The sequence below is a fragment of the Cydia amplana genome, chromosome 6, assembly GCF_948474715.1.
Source record: "Cydia amplana chromosome 6, ilCydAmpl1.1, whole genome shotgun sequence".
NCBI classification, from domain to species: Eukaryota; Metazoa; Arthropoda; class Insecta; order Lepidoptera; family Tortricidae; genus Cydia; species Cydia amplana.
In genome coordinates this window covers 8,137,435-8,157,451 of record NC_086074.1, presented here as the reverse complement: position 1 = coordinate 8,157,451, position 20,017 = coordinate 8,137,435, and the positions used below count along the sequence as shown (strand labels likewise).

Here is a 20,017-nt window from a genome sequence, read left to right as displayed (position 1 = left end):
TAACAAGTACGTTCCTAAGTTATCATAGTATGGGGTGTCGATGGGCTGAACAAAACGTAGTGGTTATAGCTGGTCAAGCAGAACTTGTCGGTAGAAAAAGGCGCAAAATTCAAATTTTTTATGGGACGAAATCCCTTCGCGCCTACATTAAAAAATTTTCAAATTTGCCGCCTTTTTCTACTGACAAGATCTGCTTGACCAGCTATATATTCTCTTTGGTTGATGAGTTTTGACCTTTTGACCTCTGTTGTACCATAGCAACGGTTGCTATGCAACTTTCTTTCGAAAGACAACAAACGTTTTTGTGCTTATTTGAATTGCAACGAGGACTGAATTATATATCACTTATATCAGGATATCTAAAATGGCAGAAGAACTGCAAAAAGCTCATCTCTATTACGATGATATAAATAAAATTAGGGTATTAGAACCTACCATACTAAAAGAAACGGAAGATGTGAGAGATACTTGCAAAGATTATGAGACTAGTAAGTAGAAAATAGCTAGCTGATTCTCCTGAAGGTAACGTCTGATAATAAGTTTTTGGCAAAAATTTAATTTTTGGTACACGCTTTTATCGCTGACTGTACTTTTCTTACGACAGACAACTAATACTCATCGAGACAATTCTAAAAACCCCTAACACAATTAGGTTGCGTTGTTTCATCACAGAGTTCCTATGGCCACCTCCTGTCTCCATCATCAGATCAGCTCGATAGCACCATAATATTGCATTGTCACCCGACTTACATGTGCATGCAAAATTTCAGCTCAATCGAAACCGGGAAGTGGATCAAATTTAACTTGCAAGATTCCATTACAATTTAGTTACATACAGGTCGTGTTCCTATGGCCACCTCCTGTCTCCATCATCAGATCAGCTCGATGGTACCATAATATTGCATTGTCACCCGACTTACATGTGTATGCAAAATTTCTGTTCAATCGGAAACCGGGAAGTGGATCAAATTTAACTTGCAAGATTCCATTACATGTTAGTTACATACAGGTCGACCTAATAAAAGCGTGTTAATTAATATATCATTCATGATCATTCAAAGCATAACTTTTATTTTGTAGAGATACAAGTCTTTGGTAAGATAATCAATTCTCTGCTGGCCATGCTCACAGAGCTTGGCGAGAATGTAGAGAAACAGAAAATGGCTGCGATTGGTTCAATGAATCTTCTGCAATCAATCGCTAAAGAAAGGGAAACCGAACAAGCCAAACTACAGGCAAGTTTAATCCTAATTATAGAACATTTTCTGATGCTTTTTTTCTTCACTGAATATATTTTTTACTATAAAAAATGGTTTCAGGCTCAGATAAATGAAAAAACGATCATTCTCGAGCAATTGGACAGTGAATATGACGCCCTTCAGATTCTCGAGGCGACTCAAATGGAAACTATGGAATATTTAACGCAACTACGATAGTATATCGTATAAAAATGTAAGCACTATTTTACCTTATTTAGCAAGAAAAACTAGCAAACAGTCTGTAAAAATGTATTTTCTTCGAAACACACGTGAAATTATATTAATGTAGTATAAATGGGGTTATGAACATAAGTATATAATCCTGCTTCATAAATTAATTAAACAGTCTTTCCTGGTACGATGTATTTGATTGAAAATTAACCCATGATTATCGAACAGTAATTCAGCTAAAACTAAAGCTAAACACCAGGCTACTCAAATGAATTAGGGCAGAACATTTTAATTATACATCGTATGGAATAAATCGTACACCAACTAACCTTACATAGTGCCTAAATGTTGTTTATAAACACCTGTGATTACAAAAATATACTACTTATTATATAAAGCAATTAACAAAGGCAATTGAATTAGATTACGATTGATTTCAATCAACATTTCATTCCAATCCACAATTTATTATCCAAACACCAAAACATGAACATAATTTAGTTTCTTCTAACAATACTTCACATGCTTACGATCAGCATGGTCATTTACATTTTTAATGCATACATTATAAGGAAAGTCCCCGATCACGTCAATCTATTCAAATTACCATTGAAATGTCTATTACATTAAAAACTTGCCTCCTCTAGCGACCAAATAATCATTGTGAAAAAAATATGTACGTAATATTCATCCCAAAATGAATATACATGTTAAATCGTAGATTGAATCACTATTTTAACTTACATTAGCTGCTTACAAGCTACTTGCAATTGTCAATAAGATGCGGATAAAGATCTCAAGTCACTCCCTCGTATTTAAAATTACAATGAAAACGAAATATTACGAGAAAAAGGAAAATTGACACTTTTGCTTACTTTAATCCCAGAACAAGCACCGAATGAGAACTTCACTACATTCAGAGGGAGTGGAAACAAAAATTACCCGTGCTATCAGTTTCTCAAAATAACTGTTTCCAAAACGTCCGTTTCCGCCATTAACGTTTCTTTAGTGACCCATTTCCAAAAATTTTCAATTACCAGGTAACAATTTTTCCCTACTTTTCCTTTTCCTAAAAGATCCGTTCCCAAAACGTCCTATCCTGACATTATCGTTTTCTTGGAAAATCCTTCTCCTACTTCGTTTCCCAAAATATAATGTTACTAAGAAACCCTCACTACCAGACCATTACCATTTTAGGAAACGGCTGTATCACTTTAGTGGTCGTCTGGCGTCTATCAGGACCCGGAGACAATGACAATTGAGAAAGTTTGCGTTATTGGGTCTTTTAGCAACAGGATATTTTGGGAATGGGTGATTCAGATAGTGGACAGAATAAAAAGTATTTTGGCGTAGTGATGTCATGAGAACAGGTTATTTGAAAACATATGTTGTAAAAAACATTAATTATTAGATGACTTATGGCGTCATGTATGATTAACGATCTGGGAAACATGTACCTTGGAGTAGATATTTTGAGAACAGACAACAAAATGATCCAAAACGAAAAATTGATTGAACCGAGTTCAGTTCTGAAAACTGAGAGTTCTACGAGAAGACTAAGATCATTTAAACATAAGAAATTAAATAGCAACAGGCCTTTCAAAAGGCATTCCTTCACTTACAGTCTCAATCAAACAATATCACAATACTATGTGTAGAAAACACTGTCTTACCATAGAGAAATTAAGACAAGAGTGCTCACTCCATACATCAGTTCAGACTATTAATTTCAGTGTCTACATCTAGCATCGAGTAGCGGAACTATCAGTACTGCTACTTGACAATAGATGTAGCACCGACCGGAAAGTCTTATCTCAACAGCATAAGACTTTCCGGTCGCTGCCGCCATCTATTGTCAAGTAGCAGTATTGATAGTTCCGCTACTCGATGCTAGATGCTAATAGTCTTTAAGTTACTAAAACTGATGTATGGAGTGAGCACTCTATGTATTTTTTTTTCTATGGTCTTACACACTGGAGGTCACTTGCGAGCTATCGTCGTCGGTCTTCAGCCGCTTGGAGTCGGGCTGGTCTTCGGCCTCGGCGGAGCGCTTGCGGCCCTCGGCCTGGGCCACGTCGGCCACCAGCCCGTCCTTGAAGCGCACGACGATGGCCGTCATGTTGTCGCAGCCAGTGCCGTCGCCCATCGTGCCCGGCGCCAGGCAGTGATCGAACATCTAAAAGATAAAATATATTTAGTTAGTTTGCTAAGATTAGTAGATTACCTAGTACTGTCAAACAGGTTTGCTTGTTTGTGATTACATTTATTACATTTATAATACTATTTATATTTTTTCGTACAGTAATATAGATTGGTTGTTCATAAACGTTATCACAACGAGATAAGGTCTAGCAGTCAGTGTTGCTGTTATAATTTGGTAAATTGGTTCGTGACACTCCCATGGTCGGCGCGGGGCGCTGGTCGCCGCTATACAAGATATGGTTAACGTTACGGATATGTCTGCCGATATCCTTAAGAAGCGCCAAGCCATAGCACAGAATAAATAATAGTACTAAGTATATACAGAAGACTCACTCTCTAACAAAACGCGTCTGTTACGATCAGCACAGATATGGCCGCTAGGTGGCGACAGCGCCACGCGCGGCTTATGGCTTTCCCCAAAATTGGGGCGGAACGGATGTACTTTTAGCTACCTGTAGCAAAGCGACGAAATCGCGGAGAGAGCCACGCCTGGCTATAGTAGCTTTACCTCTTGCCTATATGTCTGTATCAAGCAGCTGCGGTACTAATACCACGCCGTGCATCATAATGTGGCCTTTGCAATATTCAACAACAATATTTAGCAAAGTAACAAAACTAAAACCGCGTACCTCCTCACAAATTTGAGATAACCGCTCCCTCCCTTCCGCCAGCCTCGGCAGAATGAAATCGCATACATCTTGACTAGACATGAAGTTCCATATTCCGTCGCAGGCCAGAACCATGAACTGATCCTTGATGGGGTCGATGGTTAACGTTTTGACGTCTGGCAGAGCGGTGATCATTTGCTCTTTGGCGTCCAATTCCTTGTTCTGCTTGTAGGAGTGGTCGCCGATGGCTCTGGAGAGGTTTAGGCCGCCGTTAATGCGTCCGTCATTGGATACTTTGCCGCCCGCTTTTGTGATTCGCTCCAGTTCGGGAGCGTCTTCTGGTTTGTGATCTATGGACATGTCGATGGCTTTGCCTTCTCTGCAGATGATGCAGCGGGAGTCTCCAGCGTTCGCGACGTACAGCTCAGTACCTGTAAGGAAGTCAACCAGGAAAGTAATTAATCAGACGCCATGAATGGTTAATGCCATCGAACAGAACCGCGTAAGATTCAAATTCTGAATATTGACCCTAATTGTTATCAGACACCAGTACTCCTCGCGCTGCAATCAGCGTGCGTAACTATGGTTAGTTTTTGCTTGTTACAAAGATTGTACTATTAGTGTGGCATGCATTTTGTACATTATGTTACATGTCTATTATTAGCGTTATTGCGAATTTCCTATTAGGTTAACCCTTAAACCTTTGAACGCCACGCCTAGGTATCGCATGCGGCGTGTCATTGTAAACCTTGTAACACACGAAGCTTGATATTGGACTGAACACGCGCGCGTCAGTCGACGTCTTGAGCAGTCAAAGGGTTAAAAAAGCGGCCAAGTGCGAGTCGGACTCGCCCATGAAGGGTTCCGTATTTAGGCGATTTATGACGTATTAAAAAAAACTACTTACTAGATCTCGTTCAAACCAATTTTCGGTGGAAGTTTACATGGTAATGTACATGATATATTTTTTTTAGTTTTATCATTCTGTTATTTTAGAAGTTACGGGGGGGGGGGGGGGGACACACACATTTTACCACTTTGGAAGTGTCTCTCGCGCAAACTATTCAGTTTAGAAAAAAAATATATTAGAAACCTCAATATCATTTTTGAAGACCTATCCATAGATACCCCACACGTATGGGTTTGATGAAAAAAAAAATTTTGAGTTTCAGTTCTAAGTATGGGGAACCCCAAAAATTTGTTGTTTTTTTTTCTATTTTTGTGTGAAAATCTTAATGCGGTTCACAGAATACATCTACTTACCAAGTTTCAACAGTATAGTTCTTATAGTTTCGGAGAAAAGTGACTGTGACATACGGACGGACAGACGGACAGACATGACGAATCTATAAGGGTTCCGTTTTTTGCCATTTGGCTACGGAACCCTAAAAATGATTCAAAAACTGGTGATACCTTTGAGTAGCGCCACCACAGCAGTGCAGCCGCTGTCATTGCCGGGCTCCTCCGTCATGGGGAGATCCTCCTCAACATCTTCGTCGCTGGATTCTGCGTCGTAGTCCTCCTCCTCCTCTTCCTCCTCTTCGCCTGTACGTAAAATATAACACGTTAATTCCATATTTATGTGGATAAACTGTTTGCTGGATTTGTTGATAGATAGGAAAAGTCAGCATGTAATATAGTTCGTTTTTAGGGTTCCGTAGCCAAATGGCAAAAAACGGAACCCTTATAGATTCGTCATGTCTGTCTGTCTGTCTGTCCGTCTGTCTGTCCGTCCGTATGTCACAGCCACTTTTCTCCGAAACTATAAGAACTATACTGTTGAAACTTGGTAAGTAGATGTATTCTGTGAACCGCATTAAGACTTTCACACAAAAATAGAAAAAAAACAATAAATTTTTGGGGTTCCTCATACTTCGAACTGAAACTCAAAAATTTTTTTTTCATCAAACCCATACGTGTGGGGTATCTATGGATAGGTCTTCAAAAATGATATTGAGGTTCCTAATATCATTTTTTTCTAAACTGAATAGTTTGCGCGAGAGACACTTCCAAAGTGGTAAAATGTGTGTCCCCCCCCCCCTGTAACTTCTAAAATAAGAGAATGATAAAACTAAAAAAAATATATGATGTACATTACCATGTAAACTTCCACCGAAAATTGGTTTGAACGAGATCTAGTAAGTAGTTTTTTTTTATACGTCATAAATCGCCTAAATACGGAACCCTTCATGGGCGAGTCCGACTCGCACTTGGCCGCTTTTTTTTTAGCATTAGAAATAAGGTAAACAATCTTGATGTGTCTTTTAGTTGAAAAACACATTTTAAAAATAAGTTACGGCAAATATGTAACAATTATGAATCTAATACGATCATTTATATTCTTCTGCTTTCATAAGTAATAGTTTTTGATTTTTAAAAAGCGTTTTTCAATTAAAAGACATGTCAAGATCGCTTACCTTCTTGTAAGTTCTTTCTAATGCTAAAAAAACGAACTATAGATAGTAACGGCCACTTTAGCCGTCACTAACTGTTTGAGGCAGACTGTACTAGTGCCATAGAGAAAAAAATACATAGAGTGCTCACTCCATACATCAGTTTTAGTACCAAAAAGACTATTAGCATCTAGCATCGAGTAGCGGAACTATCAGTACTGCTACATCTATTGTCAAGTAGCAGTACTGAGAGTTCCGCTACTCGATGCTAGATGTAGACACTGAAATTAATAGTCTGAACTGATGTATGGAGTGAGCACTCTTGTCTTACTATATTTCTCTATGCTAGTGCCAACGGTATTCACAAAAAGAAATGCAACATCAAGTTACTGCAACTGTCCGAAATATTCAGGCGTCAATATTTTGCACATGTTTTTGAATGCAGAAGATTTAGGTGTTTGGATATTGTCTAGGCGCTATAGACACTAGGGTATCACCTAAGTCTTTTCGTAGACGAGAATCAACATAGCAATAGGTCTCGTAAAAACTGACTGACTGAAAAAAGCGCTGGTGGCCTAGCGGTAACAGCGTGCGACTTGCAATCCGGAGGTCGCAGGTTCGAACCCTGGCTCGTACCAATGAGTTTTTCGGAACTTATGTACGAAATATCATTTGATATTTACCAGTCGCTTTTCGGTGAAGGAAAACATCGTGAGGAAACCGGACTAATCCCAATACGGGCCTAGTTTACCCTCTTGGTTGGAAGGTCAGATGGCAGTCGCTTTCGTAAAAACTAGTGCCCACGCCAATTACTGGGACTAGTTGCCAAGCGGACCCCAGGCTCCCATGAGCCGTGGCAAAATGCCGGGACAACGCGAGGAAGAAGATGAGGTCTCGTAAAAACTGACCTTCATTAGAAGAATCCTCAACACCGTTGACATTCTCTTCATCAGAGGAGTTGATCTCCCCACCCTCGAAGGTCTCATCGTTGGAGTCGCTGTCATCATCATCTTCCTCCGCGGCCTGCCGCATAAGGCTTTCGTACACGGCGGCGGCGGCGCGGCGGAGCTTGGACTTCTTAGGCCTCTCGGGGACTTTGTCTGTGCTCGAGACGGGTGACAGTTTGGCTGGAAGAATCAAAACAACGTTAGTTTTTATTTTTGAGCTCATTCAAAAGATTTTTGTCCGGGTAATCCAAGCCAAGACAATGAGGAAAGAACTAATGAGGACTAGTTGAGTAGCCAGTCAAAAATGTTAGAGGAATATGCTAAGAGCCACTGAACTAGGTGACCCAACGAGAACGGCTTGAGAGGGCGCTGTTATTCTCATGTATAGGATGACAGTTCAGTATAGTATGAAAAAATTAGTTCCAGCCGAGCTAGCACATGATTGGCGCGACAGTATCTCGCGGCGAGATAGACTACCCGTCTCTCTTTTATTGACATAGGTAGAAAAAGACGGGTAGTCCATCTGGCCGCGAGATACTGTCGCGCCAATCATGTACTAGGCCTACAGTGAAATTCGTTTTGTCTCCCATAGTACACTCGTGCTACGATTTTCGAGAGTATCGCGCGTGGAACTGTCATACGACAAAATTATGTCGCTTTGACATTTGTCCGCGAGACAGCGGGTTGTCGCGCGGCTCTTATGCTACCGATTCGCGAGAGAGCTCTATGTCGCGGCGTTTTCTCGCCTGTCGACTGTCGCGCCCATCATGTGCTAGCCGTGCTGGTCAGGCTTTAGAAGACATTCAAAATTCTATCCTATAGCCGAGCTCCTGAGTTTTGTGGTCAGAAGTTACAGGAATGTGCCAAAACAGTTGCAACATGACATCGGGTAAACATGGATAACAACTCAGCGAAAGATGTCGCCACTTACCTTTATTCTTCCCCTTCTGCGGCGACGTGGATCCATTCGAAGACGTAATGTTACTCTCTTCTCCGTCCCCCTGCTTGGAATCCGGGACCTCTCCGTTGCAGACCTCAGCACCGTTGCTGGGTTTGGCGTCCTCGCTCTGGTTGGGCTGTGTGCAGTTGTCCGCAGAGCTGTCCGGAGCTGTGGATTTATCTACTTCCATGGTCTCTTTTGCCGAGTCACTTGTGGAAACCTGTGGAGTGAAAGAGCAATACTAAGGACAACAATTTTTAAAGCAGTTAAAAATTGTATCCCGGTATCTTTGTTGCGCTTGCACTTAACTCTTCCAACGACAAAACAACTTGATAAGTAGCCGATCTGTTATTGAAAAATATGTATCTTTACACTACGTACGAAATAGCACTGACAGCGTTATAGTACATACATTATATACCTAGGGAGGTGAATTGTTTGTGGCCCGAACCGAAGGTGAGGCTTTACGAATCGGGCGATCTGGGGCTTTACAAATTACCGCCCGTGTTTTGTCTAAAGTTTTACGTCTTGCCTTAGCCAGGAAGTGAGATTTTGGCCTAGGGTAACGTAAAATAGTTAAATCCATGGTTTTTTTAGAGACAACACTTTGTATGACTTTCTATATTAAACTCTTGTCTCTATAAAATGAGTCACCTTTCATCTTTATCTTGGTCATTCGGGCTCGTCGACGACACGCCGCCGGTGTCCTCTTCAGGTTTGACCTCAGGCATCAGCATAACAGGCCTTCTACAAGTTCTATAGCAGCACTACAACTCGCTAGAACTCGACGCCCCGAGACCTGAATTGATATGATCAATATGACTCACCTCTCCATTGACGTCTTTATCTTGGTCATTCGAGTTCGTCGAGGACACGCCTCCGGTGTCCTCATCAGGTTTGGCTTCTTCAGGGTTGGAGCATGACGGACCTTCCTCTGCAGCAGTGCTTGACCCAGAGGCCGAGGCACTAGAGCTCGCCGCTCCGAGACCTGAATTTAAATTATAATTTTATTATCCAGGCTTTACATGGCCGATTTTAACGTTTGAGACTACATTGGCACAGAATAAATAATAGTACAGTCAGCGGCAGAAGTTGCTAAGCGGACGAGGTGTTCCAAATTACCTTGACACACTCTTATTCTCTTAACAATAAAGTCGCGTCAAGATAATTTTTAACACTTGACCCGCTTAGCAACTTCTGCTGCTGACTGTACTAGGTACAGAAGATTCACTCTCTAACAAAACGCGTCTATTACGACAGATATGACCGCCAGGGGGCGCAAGCTCGAGCAGGCGTCCGTTCCATAGCGATGCGCGGCAACTACGATGATTAGACACCAAAATTGGTGTGGGCCGTATGTACAATTGTACATGTAGGTACTTGTAGCGACGTGACGAAATTGAATATGTCGTTCTCAGTGAGGATTGTAGGTTACCTAAGGCATATTCGAATATGACTGTTAAAATAGGGACAAAAACCGCGGTTAGCCACGGCATACTTTTGATTGGTTGTTTTTAACTTTAACGCCTGTTAACCTCTACCATGAATTTAACCTGAAATGCTATAAAAACCGGCCAAGTGCGAGTCCGAATAGCGCACGGAGGGTTCCGCGCCATCAACAAAAAATAGAGCAAAACAAGCAATAAAACGGTCACCCATCCAAGTACTGACCCCGCCCGACGTTGGTTAACTTCGGTCAAAAATCACGTTTGTTGTAAGGGAGCCCCACTTAAATCTTTATTTTATTCTGTTTTTAGTATTTGTTGTTATAGCGGCAACAGAAATACATCATCTGTGAAAATTTCAACTGTCTAGCTATCACGGTTCGTGAGATACAGCCTGGTGACAGACGGACGGACGGACAGCGGAGTCTTAGTAATAGGGTCCCGTTTTTACCCTTTGGGTACGGAACCCTAAAAACGACTCTATCAACACACATGTTACGTGCAGTCACATGCGTCACTGATAGACTGTATTAGCAGGGGTCACGTTATTCTGATTTGCAGTCTAGGTAGAGGTAGGTTGACAATGTTGACATCTCCGTTCAAGGTCACGGTCAGGGCCCATAATAACGAATTTATTACCTACTTTATCGTGTACACACGCGGTACCATAGAATTTGAGTAATGCATAATTTGAATTCTACACTTTTATAATACACTTTACTTATCTTCCTCGCGTTGTCCCGGCATTTTCGCACGGCTCATGGGAGCCTGGGGTCCGCTTGGCAACTAATCCCAGGAATTGGCGTGGGCACTAGTTTTTACGAAAGCGCCTACCATCTGACCTTCCAACCCAGAGGGTAAACTAGATCCTTATTGGGATATTTGAGATTAGTCCGGTTTCCTCACGGTTTTATAATACCTACACACTTTACTATGAACAAAAAATTATATAATTGGCCGAACACGTTTTCCAAGTATAAACTTTTGGCAATCAAGAATTACCACATAAGTTGTTATCGGAGCACCAAATTGTTTAGCTGTCATATTCGAAGCGCGAAATTGTCTTAGCATTTTTCAGTTACCATTTAACTCGTCAGATGACTAATCCAACCAATTAAGGTATGGATGAGAATCTTATTATCAATGTAAGAAATCCTATAAGTCTGCTTAACTTGGGACAGAAAAATCGGCTCCTAGACTACATATTATATCTTACTCAATTAGTGCCAATTGCACCATCTGTACTTGACAGACTGATCAACGTCGCTCGACGCGCCCCGGCGGTTTACTATGAAACTTTCCGTACAATAAAATTTAGCGAACTCTGTAACGATGACAGACAGCTTGGTCCAACCAACCGTAAATGTATCTTTGGTAATAGTAAATGACAAGAAATGTTACCTGATCCCCCAGCCTCATCAGGATTCTTCTTGGCGCGCAGGCATGGGGAGAGCGGCGTGGCGGTGTCGCCGAGCCGGGTGCGGTGCAGGGTGCTCAACTTGTTCTCGTATTTAGCTAGGACTTCCTGTGGAATACCAATATATAATAAGGTGCGAAAAGCCTTACGTGCGCATAGCCATAGCTCTTCCTACATATTTGTGAGTTTTAACCCTATGACCGCCAAAGACGCACGCAGCTACAGTCCAACATCAACCTTTGTGTACTGTATTCCGACAAGGTTTACGATGACGCGCCCCGCACATGACAGACCGTTCAAAGGGTTAACAGACCAAAAAACTCAATTCATCAGAATCTTTTTCTTTATTTTAAAAAATGTATCTAATCACTGAGTTCCCCTAAGCTTAATATTTCTCATTTTTATTAATAATGTTCATTTGCTTAGCTTTTGTGCAAAATTTATTATAATTTTTTAAAGTACATTTCAGACCTATCTATGTTTATGTCAAACATACATGTCAGACCAAAAACTCAGGATTCAAATTGCTGAAGTCCCTAGAGAAATGAGATTTTTCCGATTGCTAATTAAGTTTATGGGAGGCGTACTGTGATCCAAAAGCCGTACTTTTAAACCGTTTTCTGAACCTACAGCACCTCAAACAGCCTCTTTCAGTATGCAAAATTAAGAGTGTGGCGTTTAAATTTTTAGTTAAACCAAATAAATATTAGAAATTCCATTATGTTTTACCTGGAGAGGAAGATGTGCTTCTTGATATAAGTTGCTAACATTTTCATCTTCAGATTCCTCATTATCACTGGGTCCTGGTGGATTGATTTCACCTAAAAAACATTTAGTCTATTATATATATAAATCACTAGAAATAACAAATTTTTTATCCAAGTCTCCATCTAGTCTAGCCTATCAGTCGGTCTAGCCAAGATGACAACTGTTGATAGAACTCGCCAATCAAAACTAACAAAATTATGTATGGAAATAGTCATGTGACTTTTATTTGCATACCTAAAAAAACATACATTTAACTCTGATACATTTTTTAGTTTGGCATTTACCGAGGTAGGATTGTCATCTTGGCTAGGATCCTGGTTTGTTTTTTTGGCATTTCTAATAATACCACCAATTACCATACAAATTATCATATATTCAAATCATGATAATCCAGCACTTCAATGATCCGGTACTAAGATATGGGGGTAAGTGGTAGTTTCATGCACAAGTTTACTATCTGTGCTTACACTATAAGTACTATAACAGACTTCTCTTTAAAAACATAGAGAAGTCAGTTGGACCGGAAGCACACAACCTGTGCACATTCACATTCGCAATTCTAACATTTTCTTCATTCTATGCAAATGTGAATATTCGTGACATCCCTACAACATAGAAAACAATCATTATAAGATTCACATACCTGCTAATTCCTTCAACACAGCCATAACCTCTTTGGTAGCAATGTTGGCATCAAATCCCAGGAATGCATCTTCCAGTGCCTTTATCATGTCCCCATTTTTGTATGCCTCAGTATTTTTAATATAGTCCGGGAGATTCTTAGAACAATAAGTTGCCACTTCCGCGCCCCCGTGGCCATCGTATACAGCGAATAGAGATGTATGTTCATCAAAATCTAACACTGTATTGTGTGCATCCTAGGAACAAAGATAACACAATGAAAAGACTGTGAATATAAAAGAGGCTTGATTCTGTACGCGATATATTTCCACGGGGAATACAGCACAAAACAATCTTTGACATCTATCCGTTGACTGGTATTAGGTTATAAGTATGAAAAGGTAGGTACAATAGATGCTAGTATAATAAATTAGACTTAAACATGAAATAGCGTGCAAGGCTTTGTGTAAAACCGAATTTGCAATAAATGAAACATTATTAGTCGCGTGGAGAGACAGTAACAAGAATCAATGATACAATTACATATAATATCCGTACCTCCTGATTGACACGCCATCCCTGCATGGAGCTTGCCCCGCACTCAAGTTTACTGTTTGATTCATCGCTGGAAACTTTTTCAGTAACCGGTTCTGATAAATAAGCACCCATATTGAAATGTCACATGCAATGTAAAACATAAAATAGATGAGGCGCGAAAATCTCCAGGAAATCGCGCAGGCGGCAAGCTATCAAGCCGAGTCAATCAACCGCTTGAACCGCTCTAAACAGGGTTGCCACAAGTGATAAATATCTCTATATATACCAGTGCATTAATTTAAAATACCCCTTTATTTTACAAAATAAACAAAACCAAGTTACAAACCACTCAAACCAGTTAGAAGGAAAAAGCGCCTGATTAAAAATTTGTATGGGAGGATTGGAAGGCCCCTTCGTGATTATTTTACTTTATAAGTTAACAAGTATTATTGATGTGCCCATGCATCATGTTTGAGAATATGTAATAATAACAACTCCAAGGCCGATTTCGGCCATGGCGACTGTTGTCAACTCCGTTTCTGTCGCTGGTGTGCTGTAGTCACTGAAATATGAAACCTAGCTGTAGTAGATTGTATAGTCTAAGAAAAAGTCGTCCCTTTCATAACAAAAACGGTACGACACTACAGTCCTGCCACTTTTAATTTCTACTCTTTTTTGCAGCTATACAGCAAGGGCATAAGCATAAAGCGATCTATTTTTATCGATTTATCTCGCTGCGCTTGGACCAATATGATCGAGGTTAAAAATGGACATTTATGCCAGAGTTAGTTGAGTAGTTAGTAGTGTCCGACCGAAACATGTTTTTTTGCCGAAACCGAAACCGAAACCGAATGTTCGGCTTTGGCTCTAGTTTCGGCCGAAACCGAAACCGAAACCGAAACTTTTGAAGACTTGTTAAAATCGTTGAAAAAATGTCATAAAACCGCTTTTAAACTCATATTAAGGGGCTGTCAACACTCAATGTCTTTGAAATTGATGTTACTTAAGGGGCTCCGCCACGCCAATGACCTTCGATCTGAATCTCTTAGGTTTCTTATGTTTTTTGTAGCTTATCATATTAACAGCAACGGCTTTAATCTGTCAGCTCCCACGGCTCATATATGAGCCAGAACGCTTATGGTGACGTCATATCGTGGGATTCGACAGGTTAAGCAATAAATAGTATTCCATATTTACTTCAAAGTTCATTGTCTTCGAGATATTTGGCATCAAAGTTGAACAATTTTATGTGTCTGAAATTAAAATCAATTTGTCAAAACATTTACCTAAACCGCTAACGAGTAATCCACATTTATTTTTATTTCAATAGTTTTCTTATTATTCCCTTGAGCGCTGGTGGTGGTGGCCTAGCGGTGAGTAAGAGCGTGCGACTTTCAATCCAAAGGTCGCAGGTACAAACACTACAAACCCCGGCTCGTACCAATGAGTTTTTCGGAACTTAAAAAAAAAATGTATGAAATATCATTTAATTGATATTTACCATTGAGGAAGCCGGACTAGCCCGATAAAGCCTAGTTTACCCTCTGGATTGGAAGGTCAGTCTGATGGCAGTCGCTTTCGTAAAAACTAGTGCCGACGCCAATTCTTGGGATTAGTTGTCAAGTGGACCCCATGCTCCCATGAGCCGTGGCCAAAATGCTGGGATAACGCGAGGAAGATGATGAGTTTTCTTATTATTCCCTTGCCCAGGCCCAGTAACATGCGACAGTGCTATCTCATTTACTACGATACAATTAGACGGTGTGCGCGTTTTAGGTATTGACAGCCTCTTAAGACTGCGTCGACCGTTCAATGGCCCCATCATCAGTGGAATTGTGTTTAATAATAAACCGATTAATTTCTGTATACATAAATCCGTAGGTATATGTATTAATACTATTAATATTGTTGTTGTCCTACTTGTTCCACAACTTTTGGTCTTTGTCACATAGTTTAGTTTCATAGAACGAAGTACATTGCGTATGTTTCGGCCCGGCCGAAAGGTTCGGCCGTTTTTTGGCCGAAACCGAAACTACGGCCGAAACATGATTTTTTGGCCGAAACTGGCCGAAACCGAAACCGAAACCGAACCTTCGGTCGGACACTAGTAGTTAGTAGAGTTAGTTGTTATTTTTTCTGCTTTTCCCTTCGATTGTGAGTAAAATATTCAAAAATATCCAATATTTAGGTTATTTTACCGTATTTATTCAAGACTAAAGAAAATTCTACTTGGGCCGGTCGGGGGCGCGGGGCACGCCGAGCGCGAGCGCGCCGGCCGGGGGCGCGCCGGCAGGACTTGCAGTTTGTATGACAGATTTTGGACTTTATTGCTAAGACAGTAAGGGTCGTAATAGATGATTTTACTTTATGCACTAGAGCTAGAGCTTCAAAAGCGATATTATGTCGCTATAAAGTCGAACTTTACGCTACATAAAAATGAAAACTGGAGCATGGACGGAAACTAACGCAATGACCCTATTAAGTGTAACTATTTCCTTGAAACGATAGAATCTATTTGTTTACTGTGCTGTCGGGTCGGGCTTTTATTTGCCTATGTAAGCGCCATTGAGATAAGTTTTGAGATTGTTTAAACAATGCATTACAACATCTTTAGATACACAGATACACATCCACAAATGTCTACTTAATAGGTACATCATACTTACATTTCCTGCTCATTGTTCTTCAATAGTTTTTCTTAATTGTTACTAACCATTATGGGCCATCTTAAATTAAATAGTTGGTAAGAGGTAGGCTTTATAATATTTCGATTTCCAACCGCGACTGAACTAAATTATTGAAATATTATTCTTAACGACGTATTCTTTCATGATTTATCATTTAATGTATATTCAAGAAAGTGTATTGTAAGGTTCTTGCACTTTTAAACACTATAGGTATACTTAATTACTTACACTGTTTACTCATTACTAGTTTAGACTGTCCCAGTCATTCCACAATTTATTTTTTCATCCTTTTAACCCATGTTGGAGTGTAGAGCTCAAATCATATTTTCCATCAACTACAGTTGTATTCAAAACGTATATCTATTAAAAAATTCAATCAAAACAGCATGCAAGAAATGTAGGTGGGAACATATTTATAATAGAGATAAAGCTGTTTATATATGCCTAATGTGTTTGATGAAAACGTATGTTTTATAAGTAACCAGTAACTATTCATTTTCTTGAAGTCTTCTCCTGTGAATACCCGTCAATTACATTATTTGGATATTTATAGCCAATATGGATACTGTTTATGATCGTGCATTATCAGAAGTTGGGGACAATGGTCTATTTCAAAAAAAGTTTGACTTGGTTTATAATATAGTACTTCCATTTTTTTGGATGATGTCGTATAATAACTTATTATTTGTTCTGGCTATTATTCCACATTCTTGTGAGCTTCCAGAAAAACCTACAAATGTAAGTGAACTTGCATGGAAATCGAAATATATACCCACGTAAGTAGTAATTTTACATTTAACTAAATGTTTCACACGTAAAAAGAATTCCCCCTAAACTTCATAAATGCAGGTTTCAGGACACAATAGGAAGAAGCAAATTCAATGATTGTTCAATTTACGTTAATCCTGACGTAAACAATGAAACTAGAAGTAAGTAATGGAACTCTTGGTAAATATCGTTTTATCCTAATAGAAAAAAAAACTAGAAGTAATGGAACTATTGGTAAATATCGTTTTAGTATTAGAAAAAAATCGCCAATTTAGGAATTTAATTTTCAGGCTGTGTTAAATATGCATATGATAAAACTTGGTATGAATCCACGGTAGCTTCCGATAATAATTGGGTTTGTGATGATGAGCTCTATGTGGCAAATGTTTTCTCAATCAGCAAATTTGGAGAAATAGCTGGAGCTTTGATTTTCGGTTGGTTTGGAGACGTGTAAGTAAGGCTTGCCAAAAACTTGTCAGATCAAGACAAGTCTGCAATGGTTAATGATAGCATACGCAGTGCAAGTGTTATTTTAAACGTCAAACTTCTATAAAATTATGACGCGTAATGCTATCAAAATCGTGACAGACTTATCTCCTTCTAACTCTACTTACTTCCATATCATATATGTAAATTTCCTCATATAGGTGCCAGGGTGCCAGTATCTAACCCAATGCTTATTGTTTTCAGATACGGACGTCGAATGACTTATATAATTTCTTTGGCTTTAATAGTTGTTGGAAGGATTGTCTCTCTTTTGGGAAGTCATTCTTTCATTTTCTTTGTAAGTGGCGCTCTGGTCACATGCTTATCAACATGGACAGTTGTGCAAAGTACATATGTGATATCTATGGAAATGTCAGCACCAGATAGACGCGCCGTAGTCACCACTCTTCGGAATACATCGATAAGTGTAGGCATGTGCGTGCTGCCGTTATTGTATTGGTGGCTTAGAGACTGGAAAATATTAATGTCTATTACCACATCGTCGCAATTACTTTTTATGTTTTTTTCTTGGTAAGTAATTAGAAAAAATACACTAAGTACGAACCAGAAAAGAAAATAAGTGTATTAATTTTATTGTTCGCAGGAACATTATAGAATCTCCTCGGTGGTCGTGGCTTTCGGGTAAAATAGATGATTGTATTGTCCATCTTCGGCGGATTGCTGCTACCAATAAGACTACGTTAAGTCCTGAAATTGAGAACGAAATACGAAGAACACCACCAATTGGGAAAATTCACTCGCTAGGCGTGTTTGCTCTGTTCACTCATTGGAACCTGGCTACGAATACCGTTTTACAATTAGTTATATCGTAAGTTCTGATTTGAACAAACATTGTATTCGTATCGTATCATAATGTTTTTTTTTTAATCTAAGCTAATGATATAAATTCTTCGCAGATTGATTGTAACCTTAACGTATACAATTCTTCTTTTCACTCCCGGTGAGAAGTCCGACGGCAATCCGTTTTTGGAAGCCTCTTGGCAAGGTTTTGCAGAATTTCCAGGATACTTTCTAGGCGCCTTGCTGGCAGAGCGTGTTGGGCGCCGTTACACGGGTGCTATTTCCTTTAGCATTTCGGCTCTCATGTGGATCATAGTCGCAATTCGCGAAAATTGTGGGTTTGGAATATATAATACATTGAATAAATAAATATTTACTTTGCAAATGTATTTGATTATATTCAAAGTGCTATTTATTCTTGTTTGTTATGTGATTTTATTATTTTGTATTGTTATTTGTTACTTATGTTATGTTGTTTTAGATTCAAATGGATGGATCCAAAGTCATTGGATCGGAACTTCATTATTTTTTACAAACCGGTTATTTACTACATGTACATATTACACTATTAGTATGTTTAATATGGAATTGTATCCAACGTGTCTGAGGCAATCTGGGATTTCATTGGGAAACGTTATATCTAGTGGAGGTGCAGCTATTGCGCCGTACGTTTTATACTTGGTAAGTCACATTGAAAACAAAATTAATGAATGCAACTAAACTTATGTGTGGGTATGTTATGTGTGTATCGAGGCTGATTGATCCTACTACGGTTCTAGTTGTTTAAATAAATCTCCTTGGAACTAAATGCTATTGCTTAATTGGTATCAAAGTCTTAAAAATACATAGGGATTAGGGAGGTACAAAGTCACAAAGAGGAGTATTTTACAAGAAAAATCAATAGTACTTTGTGTCACAATCACAAGGGAATAAAATGACATATTTACGGCTAAGGCGTACATTGAATCCTGAACGAAGCGGAGGTTTCTATAATTGAATCCTCAGTGTAGTGAGGGATTCAAGTGTTAACGCCCAAAGTGGAAATAATTTTGCTACCATATGTGACTACTGTTTTTCACATCGTGTATGAGGAAAATAATTAAGTCTGTTTCAAAATATTATTTACCTAAACTAAATAAGTGTATGCAAAAAAGAAAAACATGTCCTAGAACAGAAAAGTGCTACTTTGATCCCTTTTAGCAGGAAAGAAAAGTGCCACTTTGATCCCTCCTAGCAGGCAAGCAAAAACCCTTTTCCGAATAGGTGATGTGAAATAGTAGTTTGTGTTACAAGGGATCAAAATGATATATTTCCGTCAAGGGCGTACATTATTTTTTTAGCTTAAATAATCTGTTTAAGCATCAGATTGTGTCAACACTAAGATTTTTTTATTTTCCTCATAGTTGATGTGAAAAGCAGTATGTATCACACGGTATCAAAATTATTTCGTCTTGGGCGTTAACACTTGAATCCCTCATTACGCTCAGGATTCTACTTTAGAATCCATCGCTTCATTTAGGATTCAATGTACGCCCTTGACGGAAACGGAAATATATCATTTTGATCCCTTCCCTTGTAACACAAACTATTATAGCACATGCTATTAGTAAGGGCCCGCATACGAAGAAAAAATATTTAGGATTAAACCCATACCATTTGATTTGAATTTTTTTGGATAAAGTAATATTATTTTTATTTATTACTCTAATTACTTTTATAGAAATTCTTACGTTTACAGGGACGTCACGTAGATTCAAGGTGGCCGGGATTACTCTTAGCTGGAGTCTCTTTAGTTGGAGTTACTAGTTGTCTACTGCTTCCAGAAACTTTAAACGCAAAACTTCCAGAAACTATTGAAGACGCGCAAAATTTTGGAAAAAAATACTCTCTGTTATCAAAACTGTCGTTGAGAAAGCAAGAAGACACTACTGTTGAATAAATCTATACGTACTTATAATATTTTTGTG

General features: G+C 39.2%; 3 protein-coding genes across 3 annotated transcripts; 2 read left to right on the top strand and 1 right to left on the bottom strand.

The window, feature by feature from the left end:
• The first annotated feature begins 352 nt into the window (after positions 1 to 352).
• On the top strand, positions 353 to 1,617 carry LOC134648748 (intraflagellar transport protein 20 homolog). The gene is made up of 3 exons (XM_063503256.1): positions 353 to 488; positions 1,081 to 1,235; positions 1,320 to 1,617. Exons 1-3 carry the CDS (start codon positions 365 to 367, stop codon positions 1,434 to 1,436), a joined length of 396 nt encoding a protein of 131 aa, XP_063359326.1. The 5' UTR covers positions 353 to 364; the 3' UTR covers positions 1,437 to 1,617.
• Positions 1,618 to 3,396: 1,779 nt separating this feature from the next.
• LOC134648747 (uncharacterized) lies at positions 3,397 to 13,549 on the bottom strand. The gene is made up of 10 exons (XM_063503255.1): positions 13,330 to 13,549; positions 12,794 to 13,028; positions 12,112 to 12,203; positions 11,367 to 11,490; positions 9,348 to 9,508; positions 8,512 to 8,740; positions 7,542 to 7,760; positions 5,654 to 5,785; positions 4,262 to 4,671; positions 3,397 to 3,606 (listed from the first exon to the last, which is right to left on the bottom strand). Exons 1-10 carry the CDS (start codon positions 13,438 to 13,440, stop codon positions 3,397 to 3,399), a joined length of 1,923 nt encoding a protein of 640 aa, XP_063359325.1. The 5' UTR covers positions 13,441 to 13,549.
• A 2,946-nt stretch (positions 13,550 to 16,495) lies between these two features.
• On the top strand, positions 16,496 to 20,000 carry LOC134649225 (organic cation transporter protein). Its single transcript, XM_063503944.1, has 8 exons — positions 16,496 to 16,771; positions 16,845 to 16,924; positions 17,054 to 17,213; positions 17,454 to 17,780; positions 17,854 to 18,078; positions 18,167 to 18,384; positions 18,532 to 18,731; positions 19,789 to 20,000. Exons 1-8 carry the CDS (start codon positions 16,554 to 16,556, stop codon positions 19,987 to 19,989), a joined length of 1,629 nt encoding a protein of 542 aa, XP_063360014.1. The 5' UTR covers positions 16,496 to 16,553; the 3' UTR covers positions 19,990 to 20,000.
• The last annotated feature ends 17 nt before the right edge of the window (positions 20,001 to 20,017 follow it).

Bases quoted from the DNA above. Each gene is read 5' to 3' on its own strand.
- LOC134648748 (XM_063503256.1), top strand. From the start codon at position 365: ATGGCAGAAGAACTGCAAAAAGCTCATCTCTATTACGATGATATAAAT. The intron at 489-1,080 runs GTAAGTAGAAAA...TTTATTTTGTAG, and splicing joins TTGCAAAGATTATGAGACTA to AGATACAAGTCTTTGGTAAG. The intron at 1,236-1,319 runs GCAAGTTTAATC...AAATGGTTTCAG, and splicing joins CCGAACAAGCCAAACTACAG to GCTCAGATAAATGAAAAAAC.
- LOC134648747 (XM_063503255.1), bottom strand. From the start codon at position 13,440: ATGGGTGCTTATTTATCAGAACCGGTTACTGAAAAAGTTTCCAGCGAT. The intron at 8,741-9,347 runs GTGAGTCATATT...TTCACTCCACAG, and splicing joins ATAAAGACGTCAATGGAGAG to GTTTCCACAAGTGACTCGGC. The intron at 4,672-5,653 runs GTATCACCAGTT...ACTTCCTTACAG, and splicing joins TGTGGTGGCGCTACTCAAAG to GTACTGAGCTGTACGTCGCG.
- LOC134649225 (XM_063503944.1), top strand. From the start codon at position 16,554: ATGGATACTGTTTATGATCGTGCATTATCAGAAGTTGGGGACAATGGT. The intron at 17,781-17,853 runs GTAAGTAATTAG...TATTGTTCGCAG, and splicing joins CTTTTTATGTTTTTTTCTTG to GAACATTATAGAATCTCCTC. The intron at 18,732-19,788 runs GTAAGTCACATT...TTACGTTTACAG, and splicing joins CGCCGTACGTTTTATACTTG to GGACGTCACGTAGATTCAAG.